The 14,046-nt window shown below is 36.8% G+C and overlaps 1 protein-coding gene across 6 annotated transcripts in view; it reads right to left on the minus strand.

Annotated features, from left to right (window-relative positions):
• LOC105475067 (mutS homolog 3) overlaps window positions 1-14,046 on the minus strand; it is a 227,046-nt gene that overhangs the window by 65,899 nt on the left and 147,101 nt on the right. For all 6 annotated transcript variants that reach the window (XR_011624887.1, XR_011624888.1, XM_071098741.1 and 3 more), the window contains exon 20: window positions 4,785-4,942. Coding sequence is in view for 4 of the 6 variants with exons in the window: in XM_071098741.1 (XP_070954842.1) it covers window positions 4,785-4,942 (158 nt within the window). In the remaining 2 variants the exon portion in view is untranslated. The remainder of the gene's footprint in view (window positions 1-4,784; window positions 4,943-14,046) is intronic.

Genomic DNA, 14,046 nt, shown 5'->3' on the forward strand with positions numbered 1-14,046 from the left:
TTTTTAAATGTTTCACTAGTGCTTTGAAACAAAGGTTTATGTGTTTGAGTCAGGACTGAATTAAGATCTGTATGTTGGAACTGGGTGACTGGTCTTTAACTCTCTTTTAATATGCAGGTTCTCTTCCCTGTCTCCCCAACTATTTTTTTTTTTGTCATTGCTATTTATTTGTTAAAAAAAACACCAGCCATTTGTCCTACAGTTTCCCACAGTCTAGATTTTGCTGACAGTATCCCCATGGTGGTGTTCAACATGTTCCTCTATTCTCTTTTTCTCTTGTAAATTGATATCTAGATCTAGAGGTCTGAACAGTTTCAGTTTGATTTTTTTTTTTTTTTTTAAGATACAGTCTCCCTCTGTTGCCTAGGCTAGAGTGTAGTGGCGTGATCTTGGCTCACTGCAACCTCCATCTCCCTGGTTCAAGCAATTCTCCTGCCTCAGACTCTGGAGTAGCTGGGATTACAGGTGCTAACCACCACACCTGGCTATTTTTTACATTTTTAGTAGAGACGGGTTTCACTATGTTGGCCATGATTGGCCAGGCTGGTCTTGAACTCCTAACCTCAGATGATCCACTCGCCTTGGCCTCCCAAAGTGCTGGGATTACAAGCCTGAGCCACTGCGCCCGACTATTCGGTTTGATTTTTTTGGGCCAGAAGACATCATAAGTTGTCACAAACTTTTACCTAATGTCTGATTGTCTGTTCTTTGGTGACATTAGCAGCCATTTCTGATTATTACTTAAATCTGTTATCACATCGGGGTTGCAAAAAGGATGATACTCTAATTCTTATTCCTGCTTTGTTTATTAGCTGGAACATTTCTATAAAGAGAAACTTCCCCCTGTTACCTATTTGAAAAGATAGGATACCTGCTTGGATCTTTCTCTTTTTCAGTTTTCATCCTCCAAAGTGACTAATGATATTTTTATTTTAAATATCATTAGGATTCATTCTAGGATCCTCCAAAGGTGATCAATTAATTTTTTGTTTTTTTTAGAATCATAAATTCTTGGGTATAACACATCCCACTGGATATCCTATTGAAATACGTTCAAGTCTACCATTTAAAAACAAAACAAGCCCCTCACTGGATCTCTCCTGCCTTCTTCCTGGCCAGCCTTCGCAGTATCACCTGTACTAACGCCCTCTACTTCCTGACCTCTAACTCACTCTTTAGCTCTCTTTTAACTGGAGTGTGGCCCCACCACTCCGCGAAAGCAGCTCCTGCTAAGGTCATTAGTGACAGTTATTTTGCTAAGACCAAAGGTGACTTTTCAGGTTTCACCTCACCTAACCTTTCAGCACTGCTGACCACTTCTTTTCTTCTTGAAGCACTCTTTTCCCTTGCTCCCGCGACACTGTAATGTCCTGTTTTTTCTCCTGCTTCTCTGGCTACACTTCTTTTGTTGGTTTTCAATCTTAACTTCTTACTCAACTATGAAATCTCAGCAGTTTTAAGGTTCAGTCTCAGAATATTAATCTTCTCCACTATACTCTCTGTCAAAATGATCTCATCCACACCCAATCATGTACACAAAAATGTCTCACAACAAATTTACATCTTTACCTTTGATCTCTGTCTCTGAAATCTAAACTTTATATCCACTGCCTACTACATAATAGCTCCCTTTGAATGTCTCAGAATAATTCTACTTATTGTATACAAAGATAAAGTCAGAATCTATGAAAAAACATCATCCTCTTCTAGCAAATGCCAGCATTTACCATTCAGAAGCACAAACTCAATGTCATCTCTGACAACTCCATGTATCTCAGCTGCTATACCCCCATCTATCACCAAGTCCTGGTGATTTATTTCCCAAATATATTTCAAATATGACTCCTTTCCACTTAAACTAGCACTACAAACTTAATCCAAGCTACTGATCCTCTCACCAGGACCACCAAAAGAGCCTGCTCTTTGGGTTCCTCTGATCTACTTGGTTTTTTCTCCAGACGTTCTTTACAGTGTAACCAATGCAGACATAATCATGCAAAATCCTGGTTAAAATTCTTCAACAGTTTACCATGGCTCTTAGGATAAACTCCTAACATGGCTATGCTTCACCTAGAATCTTGCTCTCCTGGAGGACCAGCCTTCACTCATTGTCTACGTTTTTTATGCTAAAGGACTTTTGCACATGATCTCTCTGAAATGTTCTTCCTTCCTTCTTACACTCATCCTTCAGATAGGCACTCAAAAGTTACTTGCTAAGGGAAGCCTTCCCCTGATGCCCCCAATCAGGTCATATCCCAGGATCACAGCCTAACCCAGCATCTTGCATATAGCCTTCATAGACTTGTCATAGCTTCAGTTTCACATTTCTGCATGTGATTATTTGGTTAATGCTGATTTTCTCCACTAGGTAGCTTTCATGAAATCAAAAACTGTGGTTCCTTTGTATTCTCAGTGACTGCCATATGTTAGGTATTCATTTAGTATATGTTGGATGAATGAATAAATGCTCCAATTTCTTGAAATTAGCATAGTTTAGCACGCTTAGACATGTACTCGCTGAACGTACTTTACATAAAGTACTCTATATAAGGTGCACATAACAGTGCCTGTACCTTGATAAGAATATTACACTAATATTGTAAAGATATCATAAAGTTTAGCTGTTACTATTATTACTGATTTCACACCCTATGACAGAAACTATTTTCTGATTACCACTGATTGTATTCCCAATTACTGTGCTTAACTCTATTTAAAAGCTGGACAAAAACCACCTTCTTATTTTCTGTTTTCTTTGCAACTACGGCCATGAGACATACTTCTGGTCACTGAAATGTAAGTTTTCTGGGAGGATCCTAAAAACCTACTGATGTCCTAAAACAAAACAAAACAACAACAACAACAAAAACAAACAGAGGGGCAGTGGGGAAAGCTATGGCAGTCCCGTCTCCTTTTTACCTCATGTGAATAGGAATGTGATGCCTGGAGCTGCAGCAGCAATCTTATAACTCTGAGGGAAAGGCCAGTGAAATGGCAGAGCCACTGAAACACCAGAAGCAGCTACCCACCTCCAGCCTTCTCCTTATATGACAAAAATAAACCCTTCTTTTACTTGTATCTACAAACAATCTTGATATTCCGCTCAGTAACAAGATTCCCTTCCAGGTAAATCCCCTTATATTGACCAATACTTTTTTTCTTTTTTTCTCTTTTTTTTTCTTCACTAAATATCTCTGTTACTTTCCTTAATACTGTAACCAAAATAAAATACCTGGTTTGTTTCTCTTATAAAATAGAAAATGAATTACAGCCTTAAGAACTAAAGAAAGACTCTTTAAATTTCTTATTTTGAGTTAAACATATATGGGGATCAGAATAACACCTATTTGGTGACACGGCATCAAACAGAATTCAGGGTACTTTGTTCATTCTCAGATGGAAAATGAAGTTTTAAAGCATTTTAGTGTCTACTCAAGAATATCAATATTAGCATGTGATATATTCTGATTTGATTCCATAGTCAAATATTATATAACTATGTAGCTGGACAACAACTCAGACACTCTATACACAGAGATTGACTATGCACAGAGACTGTATTTACTTTTTAGAAATGTACATGTAAGACATATACACAATGCTTTAAGAACTGATAAATCAGAAGGTGTTAAACAGATTAAACTGTGAATTCTCCTTAGTGAAACCAGGATGTTTCACTCATATTCGTAACATGGCATAAAATTTAGGTTCACACATTGAGGGTAAGACTTAGTTGCATGTAATGTTCGTAGAGTAAAAAGGGATATCAACAAAATGATCTCGGTCCAATGCCTTTTGCAGTTTGTCTCAGGTCTGCACCTAAAATGGGAAGGATGGACTAGTTTTCAGACTGTGCTCTACAAAGACTAACAGCCAAGTCTCCAAGCCTTCTACCCCTGGAAGACAGAGCAGATCTGTTTTTATCTGTTTAAATATTTATTTTCTATAAAAGGTTTTCTTCAAAATAATAACTCAGCTGGGTGTGGTGGCTCATGCCTGTAATCCCAGCACTTTGGGAGGCCAAGGCGGGCGGCTCACTTGAGGTCAGGAGTTCCAGACTAGCCTGGCCAACTGGCGAAACACTGTCCCTACTAAAAATACAAAAATTAGCCGGGCGTGGTGGCGGGTGCCTGTAATCCCAGCTGCTCGGGAGGCTGAGGCAGGAGAATAGCTTGAACTGGGGAGGTGAAGCTTGCAGTGAACCGAAATAGTGCCACTGCACTCTGGCCTAGGCAACAAGAGCCAAACTCCATCTCAAAAAAAAAAATAATAATAATAATAATAAATAAAATAAAATAAAATAAAAAAGAACTCAATAACTAAAAATAATTTGGAAACTACTGGACAAAATTAACTCCTAAGTTCTTTCTAGTATTATCAGTCATGATAAAAATAGTTTTTTTTGTTGTTTTTTTTTTTGAGACAGGGTCTCACTCTGTTGCCCAGGCTGGAGTGCAATGGTGGGACCTTGGCTCACTGTTGCCTTAACCTCCCCAGCCTCAGGTGATCCTCCCACCTCAGGTTCCTGGCTAATCTTTTGATTTTTTGTCAAGATGGGGTTTTTCCATGTTGCCCAGGCTGCTCTCAAACTCCTAGACTCAAGTGATCCTCTTGCCTTGGTCTCCAAAGTGCTGGGATCACAGGTGTGGGCCACCGTGCCTGATCTTTCCTAAATGCTGAATGCTTTAAGAGCATCTAAATATGTACACAAAAGGAAAATTCATGTGATAATGTGGGCTTGACTTATTTTCAAGAATATATTCAAACTGAATTAACGTACTTACCTTGTGAAAATGCCATCCACAATCCCAATTGTCGCTTCTTCTGCAGGAACATAGGAGCCAATCTGAGCCATGATGGTAATCAATGCAACTTGTTTTATGTAGGAGCTCTTTCCACCCATGTTTGGTCCAGTAATTATCATTACTCTCTCTGAGTCCTCCTAAAAATTAGAAAGGAATTTCACTTATTGTACCAGAAACGTTTTTAGATAATATCCACAATTGTCTCATAAATGGAAAGGCATTAGGCAAAACATTACTTTGCAGCATAAATATCACAAAAGGAAAGCGGTCCTCCAGAATCCAGGATCCTCCCAGAACACTTACATTTCACTGACCAGAACTGTGTCTCATGGCCATAGTTGCAAAGAAAACAGAAAATAGAAGGTGGTTTTTGTCCAGCTTTTAAATAGAGTCCTTCAACCTGAACTGTGTGATATTGCAGAAAAATAAATTCTTAGCAGTACATACAGCTGTTCCTGGGTATTAAAAAGGAAATAAGACCAGAAGTGGATAACTGCTATGGCTTTCTCAGTAAGCATTTTTTAATCTGCCTATGTGCATGTTCTACCTATTGCTTACGTTTAAAGTCTATCAATTTTCATTTGTCCATCTTAAAACAACAGGTATTACACATCTAATTGCCCACGGCCCTATTTGGGGTTGGCAGCACATATAATTTTTGGCAGCAATTTTTCAGTTACAGGTAGATGACTATTAAAAGATATTTATAACATCAAATTCTAGACATTGGTTTATCAGCATTTAATTATTTACTAGCATTCACCAGAGCACGTGGAGGAGGCAGAACTATAACTCTTGCAACAACTTAATTTTCTAGAACTTCTCTGTATTGATCAATTATAGTATTTTCCAGGTACACATCCCGCTAAGGGAAATTGTCCAAATACAGCCCTTGGCAGAGGAGTTAGCCCAGGGCATCCATGCTCTGTGCTATGTGAATCCCACCCTTTGGCAATAGCTGCCTGGTCAAGAGTAGCCAAGCCGGTCAAGCATGGTGGCTCACACCTGTAATCTCAGCACTTTGGGAGGCCAAGGAGGTGGATCGCTTGAGGCCAGGAGTTTGAGACCAGGCTGGCCAACATGGCAAAACCCCAACTGTACAAAAATTAGCTGAGTGTGATGATGCCAGTTACTCAGGAGGCTGAGACACAAGAATCGCTTGAATCCAGGAGGTAGAGGTTGCAGTGAGTCAAGATAACGCCACTGCATTCCAGCACGGGTGAAAGTGAGACTCCATCTCAAAAAAAAAAAAAAAAAAAAAAAAGCCAGAACCAGCCAATGGGCCTAGCATAAAAGCTTCTCAAACTAGGCCAATCAAATAATCTTTTGGGAGTTAACCGAGAATCAGAGAGGTTCAGTTACCTGGTAACTTGAAGAGAGGCTAAAAAGAATCACAGAAATAGGCCACAAGGCACCGGGGATCATGAGTAAGTAGTTATGAGAAAATAAAAGGTATGATGAAAAATTATTTAGACTAGGAGTAAAAAGGATAGTTAGTAATGAAAGGAAGGAAAGATAAAAGCCAAAATGAAGTGAGAAACTTCACATAAACAACTGGGTATCAAAGTAAAGCCTTATAAAGTGTTGCTAATGGGGGATAAAAAGAAAACCTGTTCCATCCCTAAAGCTGTATCGTATTCTAATTCGCTACACATTTCCAGTCTCCCTAATGCCAAACTGTGCTAGAGATCTTTCTCTTCCTGTGTAATTCCTTTTTCTTATGGCACCATATGGCTTTATATTGCACCTAATACATCTCCATTACTTGAAGGAACTTGAGTATATCTGTTTCTTGTGACAGAAAGAGCTTAACACAGTAAGAACCTGGAAAGTAGTTTCATATAAGCAGAATGATAAAACTAATGATAAAAATAAAATGAATTTTACAGAGAGTAAAAAATAAGCATGTCATAAAACAATGATAAAACTAATGATAAAAACAAAATGAATTCTACAGAGATTAAAAAATAAGCCTGTCATAAAATAATCAAATATTGACATGATCAAATATTTTATATCTCTTTAATCTCTTTTTAAATATGTCTTTATCTCCTTTTTTAAAAATCACAAAATGACACAAGAAATAGAAAACCTAACAATCCTATATTTATTAAATTTGTAAAAGCCCACAAGAAAAACTCTAAATGCAGAGAACACCCCTACTGAATTCTTGCAAACATTTAATAAAGAAATAGCACCAATATTACAAAACTTCTTCTAGTGAACAAGAATTTTTCCCAAATAATTTCAGATTTGGATATCAAGAACATTGATATCCAAACCTGATAAGAACATTACAAGAAAAATTACAGACCAATTTCACCCATAAATATACATGCAAAACTTCTTAACAAACTATTAATAAGTCAATCTAAGGTTATATAAACCACTTAGAGCTTTCGAGAAATACAAAGTTGGTTTAATATTCAAAGGCCAATCAATGTAATTCACCACATTAACAGAATAAAGAAACCATACAATTATCTCCTATAACACAGAGAAAGCATTTGAAAAAATTCAACATTCACTTGTGAAAAAAATGAGGCCGGATGTGGTGGCTCACGCCTTTAAACCCAGCACTTTGGGAGGCTGAGGCGGGTGGATCATGAGGTCAGGAGATTGAGACCATCCTGGCTAACACGGTGAAACCCCGTCTCTACTAAAAATACAAAAATTAGCTGGGCATGGTGGCGGGCGCCTGTAGTCCCAGCTACTCGGGAGGCTGAGGCAGGAGAATGGCGTGAATCCAGGAGGCAGAGCTTGCAGTGAGCTGAGATCGCGCCACTGCACTCCAGCCTGGGTGACAGAGCAAGACTCCATCTCAAAAAAAAAAAAAAAGAAAAGAAAAGAAAAAAATGTGCAGGAAAGGGAAATAAAAATAAAAGGTATAAGGATTAGAAAGCAAATAATAAAACTCATTATTCCTATACGTCATGATTGTAAGCTCCCAGAAAATCCAAGGAAATCTTTAAAAACTGAACTTTAGATACAAGTTCAGTATTCAAAAACCAACTTTTCCCCTATATTTTAGCAACAAATACAGGTTGAATATCACTTATCCAAAACACTTGGGGACAGAAGTGTTTCCAATTTCAATTTTTTGGATCTTGAAATATTTGCATTCTAAATAAAATCTAAAATGCTCTGAAATCCAAAGCTTTTTGAGCAACAATATGATGCTCAAAGAAAATGCTCATTGGAGCATTTCAGATTTTAGATTTTCAGATTAGGAATGCTCAACCTGTAATTCAAAATAAAACATTTTTAATGATACAATTTACCATAGTATCAAACGAAATCAAATACCTAGGAATAAATCTAACAAAATGAGCAAGACTCTACACAGAAAACTACACAACATTATCGAAAGAAATTAAAGAAGACCCAATTAAGTGAAGGAATATACCATGTTCATGAACTGGATGACTCAATATTATAATGCTATAGTAATTATAGAAGCGTGATTTGGCACAATAATATACATATATAACCAGTGGAACGGAAAGCACAGAAACAGACTGACATGTATACAGTTCCTTGATTTATGACAAAGGTGACACTGCAGCACAGTAGACAAAGGACAGTCTTTTCAACACAGTGTGCTGGGAAGATATGGAGAGCAATTTGGAAATGCCTAGTAAAGTTAAAGATCGTGTACATTGGTCTAGATGACCCAGCAATTCCTCTTTTAAATATCTATCCAAGAAACATACAAGTGCTCAAAAAGGCATGTATAAAACTGTTCACTGTAGTACTGTTTGTATGTATTCATAACTGACAAAAATAGAGATAATCTAATTGTCTATTGTTAGGAAAATAAATAGATCTACTTGTACAATTATTAAAACAATTATTTACAATGCAGAATACTAGGGCTCAGTGAGACATTAATGTATATTTTTTAAAATACACAAAAGATTATATGCTGCTAGTATATATATATATGTCAAACAAAAGAATAAAAACCATGCATAAGGATAATAAATAACATCAGGATAATGGTTACCATGTAGGTTAAGAGGTGAAGATGGAGAAAAAGGAATAGCAGTTATTTATGTATGACCTTAGCTGTATCTGTAATTTTTTATTTACTTAAAAAAACTCCTAAATATTACAAAACGTCAATCTCTATGACATTTGTGTGATGGGTAAATGGGTGTCTGTTATACTGTTTTCTATACTTTTTCATTGGCTGAAATCATTAAAAATCAAACAAATTTTCTTAGTTATTTCATGGATCACCATCACGAACAATTCAATAACTCCTTACAAACATATTTATGTAATTTACGAATAATTCACATAACTTCCAAATGACATTTTGTTACTTGGACTTCAGAACACTACATACAAATAAAGCAAGAGAGAAAAGTACAAAATGGAAAGTGAAAGAATGCAATGCCAGAGAGAATGTAATGTAAGAATGTAATGCCAGAGAGAATACCATACAGAAGGTTACGTATGTCATGCCAAGGCTCCCTGAACTGTGACAGCATTGTTAAAGGAGCTGTCTCAAACAGGATTACCAAATTCAACAAGCACATGAGAGTGACCAATGGAAATGCAGAAATAGAAATGTTTTTAAATGGTAGTTTAGAAAAGATATGAGAAAAAAAGAAAAAATACACACTTTTTATTTTGTAGAAAACTTAAGCCTTCCAATACCTTGAAAGATAAGAGAATTTATACTTACTGTTCAATTTGGCTTTTTCATGCAGTGAGAATCAGTAACTTGACAGTGTGTTATTTAAAAGTATTAATTTGGTCAACTAAAATAACTTAATAAATCAGATTTCTAGTGGTAAAGCATATTATAATACCGTTTAGAGTTAGAAGACTGAGGTTCCATTTCTGGCTTAGCCATTGGTTAGATACATTTCATTTCTCATCTGTAAGATTTAATAATAATAGAAATCCTAGCCTTATGTGCATTTTGTAAAGTTTAAAACAATTAAGAAAATATATATGAAATTCCTTTGAAACTATAAATGCTCTAATCATTTTTATAAATCATAAATTCTTAAAAATAAAAGATGCCCAAAGTAGCCACATGAAGTCCCAATGCCCTATAAATGAATTAACTGAAAAAGAAGAAATGAACTAAAACAAATGAAAATACATTTGGCTTGGGCCAAAGTCAGATGTGAAACTTATTTGAAGGCCTTGATGAGTAAAACAATGTGTGTGGCATTTACATGAATAGAAATGTTACTCTCTTTTGAATTTAAATTGTATATACATTGGTGAAAAAGATGTATTACCCAAAGTGAACAAGCAAGTCTGACACTTTCCAATATTTTCAAAAGGAGTAACATTTTTATATTGAACTACACAGAAACTGCTGGCTTTTAAAACTATACAATCGTGTATGTGTTCTTTGAGCATTTTATTTCTCCTGAATTTAATACAGAATGAAGTTTTTAGTTTATTTGAACTTTAGGATTTCAGAACTAATTGATATACAAAAATTAATTCGTTGTATATATAGAAAAAATATCACATAAAAATTTAGACTTCACAGTTCTAATATTTAAACAATGTTTATTTAGCTGGGAAACAGGTTTCTTCCTGACACCATCCACCAGTAAGTGGGGAGTGACTGAGAGAACAAAATGACCCTTAGACAACTTCTTCAACCAGGTCAAGGATAGCTACCAAAAACCTGCAGCAAACACAGGCTTAATGGTGAAATGGTAGAAACCTTTCCTTAGGTCAATCAAGACACTTTTCATGGAGTGTCTTTTCAATCCACATTTTCATGGAGGTCCCAGATAGAAAAACATGACAATAAAAAGAAATAAAAAGGCATTAGACAAAACAAAACTGTCATTGTCATTGGCTGCCCACAAGGAAAACCAATCTCTATACAAAGTATTATACATATATAATACAAAGTATTATAATTAATGACAGGATCTCTAGCAAAATGGCTAGATTTAAGATCAAGATGGAAACTCAGCTGTATTTTTGTATAAGAGCAGCAAATAATTATAAGACTATTGTAAAAAAGATATGACCTATATACTAACAAAAAGTACTTAGTAATTAATCTAACAAAAGATGTAAAAATCCTTTATAGAGAACACTTTAAAACTTTACTGAAAGGACTTAAAACCAAAATAAAAATACAGCAGGTCCTCAAATAATGTCATTTCATTCAATGTCATTTTATTACAAAATTAATAAGGAAAAATACATTCCCAGCCAGGGCACTGTGTTTGCACATCCTCCCTATGCCTGTGTGGATTTTCTCTGGGTATTCCAGTTTCCTCCCACATGCCAAAGATGTGCAAGTTAGGTTCATTGGTGTAATAGCCTCGGTCTGAGTGTGTGTGTGTGTGAGTGTGCCCTGTGATGGGATGGCATCCTGTCCAGGACTGGTTCCTGCCTGGTGCCCTGCACTGCCAGGATAGGCTCTGGCTACCTATGACTCTGAAATGGAATAAGTGGGTTGGAAAATGAATGAATACAAATGACTGTCAAGTAAAAATTCATAAGGTATGTGATAATCATACAAATGCATGACAATAAACTGATATAACACAAAAGTGATAAGCAAGTCTGCCATATGTATTGTTTCTGAGCTGCATGGTAGTAGGAGGTGCTTCTTAACAATCTTCACTACACAAACATTTACTCCTTGATTTAACCCACCATCACTATGACCTCTGTCACTCCCTGATTTACCAAAAATTATGTATACAACAATCTTATTTGTTTTTATTAATATTTCTTAAACATATAGCTCATACTTATTTCAATGTTTAATATTAGAAGTGTGTTGGGTATTTAGAAGTTTGATGATGTTTTCTGTGGCCAGAAATATGACATAGGAATTTAACTTTGTTTATAACCATTAGCCTATGGTAAAACTGGTTTCATTATATGTCATTTCACTTAAAGTTGCAGTTATTTCCTTTTTTTTTTTTGAAATAGGGTCTTGCTCTGTCACCTGGGCAAGAGTGCAGTGGCGCAAACATGGCTCACTGTGCCTCAACCTTCTGTGCCTCAAGAGATCTTCCTGCCGCAGCCTCCAGAGTAGTTGGGACCACAGGTGGGTGTCATCACATCTGGGTAATTTTTTTGTAGAGATGGGGTCTCCCCATCCCAGGCTGGTCCTGGGCTCAAGTGATCCTCTCACTTCAGCCTCCCAGTGTTCTGGGATTACAGGTGTAAGAGTTCATACCCAGCCAGCAGTTTCCAAGAACCCACTGAGAATGTTAAGTGAGGACTCACTGTATCTACTGTTTTCATGGAGGGACATACTCATATGTTCACATATATATCACAAAGATGTCAACTCCTCCCCAAATGGATCTATAGGGTCAATGCAATTCCGAAAAAAACTCAAATTTTTTCCCCCAATTAACCGAGTAAGTTGATTCTAAAATAAAGAGAGGAGCAAATGCTAAAGAGAAGTCAGAAAGTTCTATTAGAAAAATAGAAGGGGAGAACTTTCCCTACAGATGTAAAAAGTTATTATAATGCTATAGTAAATAAGCTTGTGTGATTCTGGCTTACAGACAAACACTGACTAGTGAAAAGTAAGAGTTCAAAACAGTCCCATAAAAATTTGGAAACTTAATATATGATAAATAATTCCATAAACTGATGGGAAAAGGATGATTTGAAAATTGGTACAAAACAACTGATTACCCATATAGAAAGATATTAGATTCCTAACTTATATCATGCATAAAAATAAATTATGGGTCAGGCACGGTGGCTCACGCCTGTAATCCCAGCACTTTGGGAGGCTGAGGTGGGTGGACCACCTGAGGTCAGGAGTTCGACAGAAGCCTACCAACATGGAGAAACCCCGCCTCTACCAAAAACACAAAATTAGCCGGGTGTGGTGGTGCATGACTCTAATCCCAGCTACTCGGGAGGCTGAGGTAGGAGAATCACTTGAACCCGGGAGGCAGAGGTTGCGGTGAGCCAAGATCGCGCCACTGCATTCCAGCCTGGGCAACAAGAGCAAAACTCTCTCTCAAAAAATTAATTAATTAATTAATTAATTCTGAGTAGATTGATTAATGACTTAAATTTGAAAATTAAACTTTAAAATGTTGATAAAAAATTATAGGAGAATATGTTTAAGATCTCAGGGATTGAAAGAATTCCTTATTTAAGGCACAACACCATTCACCCATAAAAGGAAGGACTGATACATTCAACTTCATTAAAGTTAAGGCTTTTGTTGTCATCAAAAGGTATCATACTGAGGCCGGGCAGTGGCCCATGCCTGTAATCCCAGCAGTTTGGGAGGCCAAGGCGGGCAGATCACTTGAGGTCAGGAGTTTGAGACCAGCCAGGCCAACATGGTGAAACCCCATCTCTATTAAAAATACAATAATTAGCTCGTGGTGGCGTACACCTGTAGTCCCAGCTCCTCAGGAGGCTGAGGCAGGAGAATCGCCTGAACCCCAGAGGCAAAGGCTGCAGTGAGCCAAGATCGAGCCACTGCACTCCAGCCTGGGCGAAAGAGTAAGACTCCATCTCAAAAAAAGGGAGGGGAGCATCATATTGAAAGTGAAGACAAAAAATTACTCTAAGTAATCTCCTTAGACTTATATAGTTACAAAAAATATTAGATTCCTCATCATTTAAAAGTTCTATGATACAAGTTCAATGTAAAGTGTAGAATATCTCAAATTTTCTAATAAATAAATTATAATGTCTATTTCAGTATTTAACTGTGTACATTAGAGGAAATTTAGATGCTTGAAAAGTCAAAAATAATATTAAGAAGACTTAAGTGTATGGAGAAGTTTTTTCCACCATCCCTTCTAAAATGACTTGCCTGATCACTATGTTTCCCAACCCACATAGCAGTTTTAACGCTCTTGGCTATTTTGGTCTGAGGTTAGGTACCAAGACTACAACTTTTGAGAGCCAGACACTGCTGAAGCAGGCAAGGGAAATACCAACACACTCAGTGCTTTGCTTTGGCAACTACTGAAACACAAAATGTGATGAAAGTTGTTAGACTAGAACAAACTTCAAATAAAAACTTCACTTTCTGGAGATGATGGGTGGATTCCTGTGGGTCTTTTGGCCCAAGGTATCAGAAAACAAACATTACAAGGTAAGTTATTCTGTCTTCACTCCTGTGACAGTGACCAAAAAGATCCCTATTGTTGAAGGCTAACAAAGAACAGGACTGCCTAATCATATACATATCATCAAGGTCAAATTAATTACTTCCCTCCCAGAGTTTCATTCACTATTGCCAGGCATG

Source organism: Macaca nemestrina, chromosome 6 (genome assembly GCF_043159975.1).
Source record: "Macaca nemestrina isolate mMacNem1 chromosome 6, mMacNem.hap1, whole genome shotgun sequence".
Lineage (NCBI taxonomy): Eukaryota > Metazoa > Chordata > Mammalia > Primates > Cercopithecidae > Macaca > Macaca nemestrina.